Source organism: Macaca fascicularis, chromosome 17 (genome assembly GCF_037993035.2).
Source record: "Macaca fascicularis isolate 582-1 chromosome 17, T2T-MFA8v1.1".
Classification (NCBI taxonomy): Eukaryota; Metazoa; Chordata; class Mammalia; order Primates; family Cercopithecidae; genus Macaca; species Macaca fascicularis.
The window spans coordinates 39,541,352-39,554,619 of record NC_088391.1 but is presented as its reverse complement, the minus strand read 5'-3'; the positions used below and the strand labels follow the sequence as shown (position 1 = coordinate 39,554,619).

General features: G+C 35.4%; 1 protein-coding gene across 2 annotated transcripts in view; it reads left to right on the top strand.

Annotated features, from left to right (window-relative positions):
* Nucleotides 1–13,268, top strand: part of DIAPH3 (diaphanous related formin 3) — a 494,792-nt gene that overhangs the window by 27,261 nt on the left and 454,263 nt on the right. Inside the window, exon 2 of one of the 2 annotated variants that reach the window (XM_065533304.1) lies at nt 3,402–3,434. The exons of the other annotated variant lie outside the window; for it this stretch is intronic. Coding sequence (XP_065389376.1) covers nt 3,402–3,434 — 33 coding nt within the window. The remainder of the gene's footprint in view (nt 1–3,401; nt 3,435–13,268) is intronic. 2 annotated transcript variants of the gene reach the window in all.

Here is a 13,268-nt window from a genome sequence, read left to right as displayed (position 1 = left end):
GTCAATTTTATGTTTCTATTTCCTTTTTGGAGTAGATGTCCACAATGGCTACTCATGAACTGGGTTGATGTTTGCAGTTCCTATTTTCCTGAACTAGAAGATAGTAAAGAGCATTGCTGGTGGCTATAAAACAGAAATACTTCATTTTAAACAATACCTCAAGTTACACCATAAAATCAATATTTTTGTGTTACAAAGTTTTTTCTTATTTTAATTAAGGATATTACCCTTAATATTAAGTTTTGTGTTTACAAAAGTAAGGCTTAAAAGCCTCAGAGTTATCTGAGGATTTAGTCAGTCATTCTCTTCCTTTCTCCCTCTTCTTGGCAATTTCTACTTCATGGAGAGTCCCTATTTTATGTGTATAATACAAACAGGCAGGGCCTTGAGATCATGTAAACTTTCTAATGATAAACTTGCATTTAGTATTAATATTACAACATCCTACAAAAGAGTACCACTTGATATAGTGTTTACATTTTTTCACTAAGTATTGAGTGTTTATTTTTTCTTTAATTCACGTTTAACGTTTAAAGTAAACTATGATGAGACATTCCAGTTTTTAAGGGAAATTATTAGTGCTTAGATTTATTTTGATTTTTTAATGCTAGCCTATCTTGAGTGGTTTAAGATTGCATGTGTGTACTTAACTATGTAATCTCTATTCTTCAGCAGACTAAATCTTGAAATGAAACCTATTCTGACTTCATTGTTTTGAGGTAGACAAACACAATTCTCAGATCAGTTTTCCAGCTCCTTACTCTGTTAGTCAGTTTCTCCAGTCCTGTCTGGACCCTTGAATTTGCTGTGATTTCCTGCCCTATTGACTTCTCTTGCTGACAATGAGAATTGATAGGTAAGTGTTCTCTGGAAGAGAAGGAATAATGAATTTGACCTTCTTTTCTCTCAGACTCGGTTATACTCTCCACATCTACATCCCTTTGAGTTTTCTTACTTCTCCCTGCAAGATACACCTGCATCTTAATTCTGTTGTGATTCATCACATGTTCTTTGGGAAATATATAGGTTATAACTGGGCTTATGTACATACCTATATAGTTTGAAAACAGATCAAGCCTTTAGGAAATTAAATCTTTTAAAAAGCTATACCCTCAATGAGATAGTTTCAGAATGTATATATTAAAAAAAAAAAAAAACAAAACCATGACCAAAAATGGAATCTTGTGTTGCCTTGTTTTTACATAACAGTGTCTGTTCTTTTTCCTGAACATTGTGAGCCCAGCTGAAATGGTAAAAAGACGGTCTAATTTTAGACCTTTGACAATATATAAAAGTGTTTCTCTTGGATGTTTACAACTGGATTTTGCATCATGTAACTTGCATTTCCAATTTTCCTATCTAGTGTTATTTTCCTTTTACTTTCTGTATCTTTTGTGTAGTTTTTAGATCATAAATCTTGCCTGGACCCTAGTCGTCTTTATTTTAAAATTACTTATCTATTTTTATTGTCTTTTACTTTTAAAAATATCACTTTTGTGGCATTTTCCTGAAGCAACTCAAGCTGGTTTTTGGGAATATTTTATTTGTTTAAATAGATGTTTTCTCTTTATTGTGGCATACCATCCTAAATAGGATTTCAGCTTTATACTTTATTTCTTTGGCTTTACTTTTTAAGCATTAGCCCACTTGGCATGCCATTGTGCCAGAAGTTCACTACATGTCACTTTGTTTCTTTGTCACAGGAACTTGAACCCTTTTGAGAGTGGAATGAGATGTGATTGGAGTGATACCTCTGATTGTAGAATAACAAGAGTGAAATGTGGTTAACCAAATGCAATAGGCTGGAAGCCTTTACTGGCGGGAAGGCACACATACAACTGTTAGAGGAAGGGCGCCTCACACAGGCATTGCCCCAGCTCCTTTCTCTGCAAACTCAAGAGCCTTCTACATTTGGGTTTAATTTTAGTAATGGTCTCTGGGGTGACACTCTAGCCCTAAGTTCCTTACATACTTTACGGTCCCGCTCAGGATCCCAACCACTTTTAAGGACCACTGTGCCTACTTGTTAATTTCAAAGGCTGAAGATAGTATTAATTAAAAAAGCAAATTCTATAGCCTGGTATTAGACACTAATCCTTAGTTAATCCACTATTATTACTTCCTTATTCCCAAGTCAGTGTAGGTGATTCTAATTCAACAAGGCCGTTCAATCTGGAGCCTAGTGGTGTGGCTAATGGTCTTTCATTTGGCTACATTTTCTTTGGTATACACAACATTCATTTTAGATCCCAGTTACCTTCTTTCCTTTGTACTAGAAGAAGGAACATCTTGGTGACAGAAAGGGAGAAGAGAATCTGGGATGGTGATTTACATTGTACGGATTTTTAATCTGGATCATCACTGAGGTAGATTCATGAGCATGAAGGTGTACTTGAGTATACCAACATGAATGATAAATTTCATTCTATTAAGTAAATGTTGAATTTAACTGTGTACCACTTAGTCTGTTAGATAATGGTTGTTAACACCTGTCCTTATAAAAGAGTAGACCTTGTTTCCTATTTAGAAAATGTGTTTTATTCTTTCCCTGCCCCTTTAAAAATTGAATGCTCCAGTGAATTAGAGAAGGGAGAATTGGTAATTGATTCTAGTTACTTGAATACAATATCTTGCCCGACACTGGGACTTATACAACTTAGATTTCTGTGTTTTTTCTCTAAATAATTGTTTTTCTTTTGAGTTGTATTTTGCAGGAAACTATTCACTCTCTAGAATGGTCTTATATTTGTCTAGCAAGGAAATCAGCAAAAGGGTTCTTGAAGCTAGCAATGCAATTGAAAATGTCTACTGTCACCACTGGTGATAAATCAAACTGATGTTAAAGATGCAAATAGTCATTTTAGTACATTCTTCTCCGTTACTAGAATTGCTTAAGTTAATTAAGCCAGCAAAGTACTTCATCATCTATTATGCTGCATACTAATGGTAAATTTAAAGTTTCACTGTTTTATAATATGAAAAATTTTCTGAAATATCATCACATTAAAATCTTTTATATCCAGTGTTCTTTTTTGTTTTATTTTTTCTATGTGCCCTCATTCTCAGACAGATCCATTGTGTTCTAAGTTCATATACTTAATGGTAATTAATACTGTTAATTGGGGTAATGTATTTATTGTACCATAATTAATTTTTTAGTTTGTGAGGTTTACAAAGTAAAAAAATTTTAGTAAGTGTTTGGAACTACCGCATGCAGGGTAACTTTTGTCCATCTTTTTGAGAAAGAGATTAAAACTATTATATATAATGTTTTTTTATTGGACTGTCAAAAATTTAATTACGTCCAAGTTAGGATTGTAGAATTTTGAATGTACCCTATTAACTAAAATAAAAAAACTGTTATAAATTACTGATATGATTGCCTTTTTTTTAATTTGCAGCATTTAAATATTAGGACACTGACGGATGATATGGTAAGATTATCCTCAACTTTTCCTTTGTTATGAATCGTAACTAACCATATAACGTTGATGGTGTGCTGTGCTAACATCTTTGAAATTGCTAAAAGTCACAAATATTGGAAACATACTGTTCTTATAGTGCTGAAATAAGAGGTAGAAATGGTAAAATACACTAAATTGTTGGTTTTAAGTTGTAAAGTGAATGGTGGATATGTTAATTTAAAAAATTTATTTAATTACAAATTGTTAGTCAACTTTGAATCATTCAAATCAACTCTCATTCTTTAGGAATGAGTTGCACACTTCAAAAAACAGGTAAAAATAGCTAAAGACATGTCAGCTTTTCAGAAATACGTAGTTGCTAATTAAAGTAAGCCAGACTAAAATATTATGCATGTATATTTTTAAAATTTTGCTTAAAAATGAGAGAACTGGGCATGCTTTACTATGTTTTTTATGTTGAAAATAATAGGGCTTCTCATAGTAAGTAACACTTTAAAGCACCATTATAGATTCTTGCATAGTCAAGTAAGTTTTTCTGAGAAATATATTTTTAAATGTAACTTGTGGTTAATAGTAAAAGAATAACCAGAAGAACAACAACAAAACAGAAATAAACAATGACACCAAAAATATGTAAGTGTGTTATAGAGGAAAAAACATGGCCCCCCATTGACCAGGCTTTGCATTCAACTTCACCATATATGAAGCATGAAGAATGCCTAGACCATAGTAAGCACTTAGAAAATAGCACCTCTAATATCCAAAGTACTGTCTTATGTACCTGGTAAGGCAGAATACAAAGATGAATGAAACGTAGATCTTGACATGAATGATTTAAAAAATTGTATTACAATGTTGATATGTTTTATTCCTTTGAATAGTACCTAAGAAAAGCATATTTACATATAATTTTCTGGATGACATTTTCATATACTAACACATAGAAATTGGTAACAGTACAGATTTCTCACCTTGCAAGGTAGATGTCTTTATTTTGCAGTTGACAGTATTGAGGCTCAGACAGATTAAGTAGCTTGCCCAAGTGTGCCCAGCTGGCAAGTGGTACAGTCATAGCTTGAATTTTGTTCCACATTGCTTCAAGTCTTATACTTACTATGCTAAGTTAACTCAGCTTGCAAAATGGCTTCTTAAGGCTGATAAACCATCTGCAATTTTTATGTTTGTATTTTTATGATATTCAGTGGTATATTTGTAACAGCTTTGATCTATAATTCATGGAGCATACAATTCACCCATTAAAAGTGTGTAATTTAGTGGTGTTCAGTATATTCAGAAGAATTGTACAACCATTACTACAGTCATTTTTAGAACATTTTTGTCACCCTTAAAAGAAACGTCATGTTCATAAATAGTCCCTCTCTGTTTTCCCTCAACTCCCTCAGTTCTAGGCAACCACCAGTCTACTTTCTGACTATAGATTTGTCTGTTCTGGACATTTCATATAAATTGACTCATATCATATGTGGTCTTTCGTGACTGACTTATTTCACTTACCATAAGGTGTTCAAGGTTCATTCTTACTGTTGCATGTATCAGTACTTCATTTGCTTGCTTGCTTGCTTGCTTGCTTGCTTTCTTTCTTTCTTTCTTTCTTTTTTTTTTTTTTGAGACAGAGTTTCACTCTGTTGTCCATGCTGAAATGCAATGATATGATCACGACTTACTGCAGTCTTGACCTCCTGGACTCAAGCAATCTTCCCACTTCAGCCTCCTGAGTAGCAGCGGGATTACATACATGCACCACCTCACCTAGCTAATTTTTAAGTTTTTAATTTTTTGGAGAGACAAGGTCTCCTTGTGTTGCCCAGGTTGGGTTTGAACTCCTGGGCTCAAGCAATCCTCCTGCCTTGGCCTCCAAAAGTTTTGGGATTGTAGGTGTTGAGCCACTGCACCAGCCTTATTCACTTTTATTGCTGGGTAATATTCTGTATGATGACATTTTTGAGGTTTATTCATATTTCATGGACATTGCATTTTTGTCTCTTTTAGCACTGCCCTTACTTTCATTATATGACAGTCGTTGTGCTGTGCACTGCCAACTCACAATCTTTACCTTTAGTTTTAGAAACTAGAGTCATGGGTGACTTCGGAATGCCATTCCAGAAGCCACGTTGCTCTATCTTATATTAATAATTGGATTCCTCATTGAGGACTTTCTTAGTTCTGTCTCTGACCTTCCGCCATTCCTCACCTCTCCCTTTATCCTTGCAATTGGCCTTGGTAAGGTAAAAACTTTTGAGTTGTTACCATAATGCCTGGTGCATATCTTCAACAATACATCATTTATTATCTGCCTTTCTCAATAGTTTAAACCTTTTGAAGGCAGGGATGCTATGTAATGAATACGTCTAGTACCTAGCATGCTTTCTGGTACATAGTGAGTATTTTAATAAATTGTTTGTTGAACAAGTGAGAGAGTCACTGCTCTCATAACCTGCCTGGTATTGGATCTCAGCCTGACTTAGCACTACTCAGGCTTCGCAGAGACAGAGTTTTGCTTTTTTTGCACAAGGTATGGGAGCTGTAATGAGGACCTTCTGTCAGTCTTTCTGACCGCTTGCCTGGATTGCTGAATGTTGCCTTGCCCCTCCTTTCTTCTTAAGTGTACACATGTCTGTCTCTCCTGGATTCCTCATTGACCCTCTTCACATGGACTTGCTGACAGAACTACTGTCTCCTCACTCTCACTGTTCTCTTTTGATCTTGTGCTTTAGCTTCTCTCTTGAGTAGGCCCAGAGTTAGTCCAGGGAAGGATCAGGCAGGTAGCCTAGTTTAGGCATCTGTATCTGTTGCTTTACAGATTTGAGAATAAGCATAGCTATCTTCAACAGGAGACACCAACGAGTAAATTCTTTCTTATTCATTGTTGACTGATGCAGTGTAGAAAGAGCATTGTTGGATTTGGAATCAGAAGATTCTTATTGAAAGACAGAATTTTACTACTTCTTAGCTCTGTTACCTTGGCAAATCAATTATTTGATTTTTCACTTATTTGTAAGTTGGGACTAATTAAACTATTTCTTCCTTTCTCATACAGTTTTGGTGAGTTTCTTAAATTTAAGTAAGTTGACCTGCTGTATTCAGTTCTGTCCCTTTTTACTCCTTTAAAAAATATTTCCTGATATATGGACGGAGAAGTGGTGTGACACATTTGCAGCTGAGCCTTCCAGGGTATATGTGTTACAGATCAATGCAGAGTTGTGAGAAGGGAATGGGTAGCTGGATATTTTGAGGGCTCTTTAAACTATTTCTGGTGTATTAGAGCTCAGGGCAGCATTTGCCAATGATACTTTGATATGTGCTGGCAATATGTTTTCTGATTGAAGTTTGCCCCCTTACAACATATACATTGCATGTATGCTTTCAGTGTAGAAATTCTTAATGTGAATAACCCTTTTTTTGGGCAGAACTTGAGAGAGGCATATAAAAATAGCATTGTGCTGTAGTCATACATTTGAATAACAGTATTTTAGAAACATTAAATGGAAACATCGCGGGAAGCATTAATGTTAAAAACCTATCTCTTTAGTTGTTTTGTTAAGGGTCTGCAAAAGTACTTCATGTTATAAGGTTATTTCTTGAGTTACTATCAGAATTGAATTGCACTGTCTTGTTAAAGGAATAATGGATTACTATAGTGTTGGGTTCCCTAGGCAGAGTAAATAGACTATTAGCAGTGTTTGTGCTATAAATATGAGCATTCTCTTTGTATAAAGTGCAGCTTAGGTGCTAGGGTAATAAATAAAGGTGAATAAATAATTGTTTAGCTTATAACTTCCATTGTTTATACCTGGGTTTTGAAGAAGGTTTTCCTCATAGAGGAAAAAAGTTGGGAGGAGGGAGAGTGAGGGGAGACAGGTTTGAAAAGGTAAGTTGGGACACGTTGAATGTGGATGTGACAATGCTGAATTATCCATCAGTGTGTCCACTGAGTGTTTTTGGAGTCTAGGAGTTGTTTTTGACTTGCTGTTTTCTCCCCTGTCCTTCATAGCCATTTGTCTACAGTATAGTACTTCTATGATCCTCATCTCTTTGTTCTTCTGACTGCAGCCTGCTTTACTGTTGTAATCCCTTGTTTGGCCTGCAGCAATGGTTTTCAAATCTTTTTGACTAGGTACTACAGTAGGAAATACATTTTGTTTTGTAGCCTGGCATGCATAAACTCCTAAACTCTGCTTCTCAGTTGAAACAAAAGTTTAAAAACCAATATTTAACATTTCTAAGCAAAATGAACTCATCTTTTTATTTCCATTCCTTTCTCATTTTCTTCACTCTTCTCCATTCCTTAAAAAAAAACCAAAAAACAAAAAAAAAGGGGATGAGTCTACTAAATTGATTTCATGACCCACAAATGGTTAACAGCTATAGCTAGAAAACCAAACATTGGCCTGCACAGAAACTAGAGGAAGTTATGAGGTCTTTTCATTACTGTCTATAGTTTATTATATGTAGTTGCATGTAAGAAAGCCAGGTTAGAGTGCCGCCTCTGCCATTTACTAGCTGTATGACTTTGTGTAAATTATGTAGCTTTTGAGCCTTGGTATAGAGATAGTTTAAGGGACAAATTAAGTAAGATGCTTGGTAAACCATGCATTTATAATTTAGTGCTATGATTAGTAACATACACTTTTAAAAACTGAGGTATGATCCAGCAATCTCATTGCTGGGTATATACCCAAAGGAATATAAATTTTTCTACCATAAAGACATATGTACACATATGGTCATTGAAGCACCATTTACAATAGCAAAGACATGGAATCAATCTAAATGCCCATCAATGGCAGATTGGATAAAGTAAGTGTGGTACAAATACACCATGGAATACTATGCAGCCATAAAAAAGAACAAGATCATGTCCTTTGCAGGAACATGGATGGAGCTGGAGGCCTTTATCCTTAGCAAAATAACACAAGAACAGAAAACCAAATACTACATGTTCTCACTTGCAAAGTGGAAGCTAAATGATGGGAACACATGGACACAAAGAGGGGAAAAACAGACACTGGGGCATGCTTGAGGGAGATGGGTGGGAGGAGGGAGAATAGTGGAAAAAGTATCTATTAAGTACTAGTACTAGGACCAGTACCTGGCTGAAATACTCTGTACAACAAACCTATGTGACTTGAGTTTATCTATATAACAAACCTGCACATGTACCTCTGAACCTAAAAGTTAAAAAAATAATTGAAGTATGATTTACTTACAATATAATGCACCAGTAGTGAGTATAATGTGATGAATTTTCAGAAGTATATACAATAATGTGTGCACTAGTTGTGATATGAAATATTTCCATCACCCCAAAAGGTTCCCTCTGTGCCCCCTTGCAGTCAATTCTCTTGTCCCATCCTGACTTTTGACAAACACTTATCAGCATTCTGAACTATAGTTCAGGTTTTAGAATTTCATATAAATGGAGTCATAAAGTGTGTTGCCTTTGTGTCTGGCTCTTTGTTTGGTAATACTACAATTGGTTTAACTATTCAACAGTTTGGGTTGTTTCCAGTTTTCGGCTATTATTAGTAAAGTTGCTATGAGCCTTTGAGTACAGTGTTTTTTTTTTGTGTATATGTTTTTATCTTTGGTGGGAGTCATATAGTAAGTGCATGTTTAACTTGATAAGAAACTGACAAATTGTTTCCCACAATTACTAACGTTGAACATTTTTTTATGTGCTTATTTGACATTATTTTCTTGTTTAAATGTCTGTTACTAGACATAGGACTATTCAAGTAATCTATTTTTTCCTAAGTGAGCCGTGGTAGTTTATGTCTTTCAAGGACATAAATTTTACCTATATTGTTAAATTTAAATTTTTACCTATATTTAAAATTTTACCTATGTTGTTGAATGTATGGGCGTAAAGTTGTTTGTGATATTTTCTTATCCTTTTAATGTGGGATCTGTATTAATTACCACTTTGCAAGCCTCATATTGACAATGTGTTTTCTGTGTTTTTCTCTGTGACTAGTTTGACTAGAGGTTTGCCAGTTTTACTGATCTTTTGAAAAACTAGCTTCTGTTTTCACGAATTTTCTTTACGGTTCTTTTGTTTTTGTTTGTTTTACCTTTATTATTTACTTTCTTTTGTTTTATTATTTTTTTCTCTGATTTCTTAAGGTAGAACTCTAAGTCATTGATTTAAGACCTTTGTTTGCTAGCATATTAGATTTTTTATGCTATAAATTTTCCTCTGACAGCTGCTTTAGCTGCATTCCACAAAGTTTCATTGAATTGAATATTTTTAAACTTCTTATTTTCTTTGTCCCATGGGTTATTTTGGTATGTGTTATTTAACTTCCAAATATTTAGGGGTTTTACTGATATCTGACTGTGTCTGATTTGTAATTTAATTCCCTCATGGTCAGAGACCTGTACTTTGCATGAATTCTGTCCTTTCTGATTTTTTAAGTCTTACTTTATGTCCCAGAACGTGGTCTATCTTGGTCAGTGTTTGTGTGTATTCTGGATGGTTGATAGTGCTGTTCACATCTTCTGTATTCTTGTTAATTTTCTGTCTGTTTAACAGTTACTGAGAGAAGTGTCGAAGTCACCAACTGTGATTTTAGATTTTATATTTCCTGTTTGATCAGTTTTTGCTTCATGTATTTTGAAGCTTTGCAGTGAAGTGCATATTTAAGATTGTTGGCCTTCTTTATCTTTAATAAATGATGTTTTAAAATCACAAGTAATTTTCATTAGTTTTTAGTTCTTGGAAATTTATTGGATTTACCTACTCTACTTGATATAATCGTATGCTGCTTCTTTGGAGAACAAAGATTTCTTGACTTCTGTGACATCAAATTTTCTCAATTTCATACCCCTTTGACCTTTCATTATCTATCTGATAGCATAATTTTTCCTTTTTGCCTTAAATTATTGTTTTTTTCTCAGTTATTTTTCCTGATTCTACTGTTCTTTTCCTCAGTATGTAGTGTTTTACTTGGGTAATCACCTCTGAAGTTTTCAACTAACCATGTATATCTCTGTTTAGGACCTTTTCCTCCAGTTGAGAAATAATTCATTGGCCTACTGTATAACCTCAATGGATATCTCATCTATTCTAGAAGCACTGTGTCCTCTAAGTTAAACCCTTTACTTTCCTCGTAAACTTGTTTTATTCCTTATAGTCTCTTAGAAAGTAGCTCCACCTTTCCAATGTTTCTGATTATTTCTTGAATCTCTTCTTCTCTCAGTTCCTTCTATCAGAGTCCTAGTCTTCTCATTTTTTCCTCACTGGACTCTGGCAGCTTCCTGTTGCTACCTAAAATGCTGCCTTCCCACACAGCTATCAGACTGATCTGTCTACATTGCCTGTCTGTTCATGTTTTATGCTGTTTGAAACTGCTTAATTGCACCTGTTTTATATAGGTCAAGTCTAACATGGCAGATAAGGTCTTCATGGCAGGACCCTGCCTCTCTAACTTGATGATGTATCTCTCATTAGCATGCAGAAATCTTCTAGGGATTAGAAAGCTATAAGTTGCTGGAGAATTTACTTAGGGAGTATAAAAACGTAATTAGGGGGCTAGGTGTAGTGGCTCATGCCTGTAATCATAGCACTTTGTTTGGGAGGCTGAAGTGGGAGGATTGCGTGAGCCCAGAAGTTCGAGATTAGCCTGGGCAAGATACGGAGACCCCGTCTCTACAGGAAAAAAAAAAATTTAAATAAATAGCTGGATGTGATGGTATGAAGACGTGAACCTATAGTCCTAGTTCTAGCTACTTGGGAGACTGACGCAGGAGAACCACTTGAACCCAGGAGTTTGAGGCTACAGCGAGCCATGATTGCACAACTATACTCCAGTCTGGGTGACAGAGGGAAACCCTGACTTAAAAAAACAAAACGAAACAATATAGCTAGGGAATTGTTCTTGCTAATTAGAAGAACGGTGTGCTAAGTTACAGTAAGGACTATGTAATTGTTAGCTATGTGCTAAAGAGTGTTCCAAACGTTTACTGTATAAACACATTTAATTGTAACACCAAGCCTCTGAGTAAGCACTGTTATTGCTCCCATCTTTAAAGATGGGGAAACGGTGGGGGGGAGCGGGGAAGAGAGAGCTTAGGTATCTTGTTCAGAGTCACAGGGGGCAGCCAGGAAAACTCTGGCAGATTGGCTCCAGATAACATGATCTTTATCAAAAGCATTACAATGCCATTTAAGTACTATCCTTTTCTCCACTGAGAGCACCAAGTGTAAAATCTAGACATATCTCATTCTTTCCCTTTTTTTTTTTTGAGACAGGGTCTCGCTCTGTCACCCAGGGCAGTGGTGTGAACACAGCTCACTGTAGCCCCCACCCTCCAGCTTAGACCCCCAAGTAGCTGGGAATACAGACATACACCACCTTGACTGGCTAATTTTTGTATTTTTTTGTAGCAATGGGGTTTCTCCATGTTACCAAGACTGTATTTTCTGCTTTTCCCTTGATGCTATCTATATGAGACTTTTAAATGGAAAGGAGAAATTGTATCATAGCCATTGACCTTAATCCTGAGAAAATCATTATAATTATAAAGACATACTATATCTTAGATGTTTTCAAAGATGAGAAATGTTTTGAATATCTCAAGTAAACAAAACTGAAAAAAGTCCACCCCAAAGAAATAGTGAGGTGTTGGACTGAGAGGTCATCTGTTAAAGGATATGAGATTCTTTTAATTGTAAAGGACATGGAAAAACTTATCTGTATAGAAAGCACTTCACATATCTCAGAACAACTGCAGCCTGCACCCAGATACAGATACAGGCTTTCCTCGTTCTCCTCAAAGTTCCCGGGGTAATGGGGTCATAGAGCCACTGCAGAAATCACCTGCTGTGGATGTAGGTTCTAGTGAGTGAGTGGAAGCCTTCACCTCACTATTCAGTTACCTCCTGACTGTTCTCTGGGCCTTCTTACTCAGTATAACTAACTGTTACCAGACAACTCTAGTACATTCCTGTGTGATTTCTGTGAGACTTCACTCAAAGATGAATGCGGCCTAATAGGACTGAGCTTTGTTTACCTGTACCTACCTAGATGTGATGTGTCTTGTGAGATATATGCTAAATTAGACATCATATTTATGAAAGAAAGGAAAATGACTTTACCTGAATTCGTGCCTAACTTTAAAGTCAAGTAATAGAACATAAGTCAGTAGCTTTTAAAAATAAAAGCTCAACCTGGAATTAAAATAGTTTTATCTTATTCTAGTAGGATATAAGGCTTTCTGTACTATAATTTGCTTTCTATTTTCATTAGCTTTTTATATTTTCCTTGGTAAGTTAATAACAATGAGTGATTAGAAGTGTGACCTCCCATCTGCCCCACCACAGTTTTTCAGTAAAGCTATATATGCATATTATACTCTTCTGTGTAAAGTAGAAATACCAGCATGGACTGGGGTGACTGAATGTAAAATACATCAAAACAAGTTCTGTTTTAAAGAACTTAAACTATTCACTTAGTCAGGTGGGCCTTTCTTAGCCCATTAATGCGTTAATTAGGACTTCCTGTACTTAAAATTTCAGTAATACTTAAGTACTATCTTAGAATCTTTAAATATTTATAGGATAGTTTAGAGAGCTCTTCCTCAAATCAGCACAAACTTGGGAATAAGATCAAGAGCTCTCAGAGTTGAATATACTAATATGTAGTAGGGTGTACAGACTTGTTTATTCATTCTTTTGTCCACTCGTTCATTAATAATTTGTTGAGTGCCTAGTACTATTTCAGAAATACAAATATGGAGAAAGAAGGTCTCTGTCGTCTGGGTGCAGTAGAGAAATGAATGTATAGACAATCAGTAGTTTTGGTGTGGTATGATAGGAGCTGG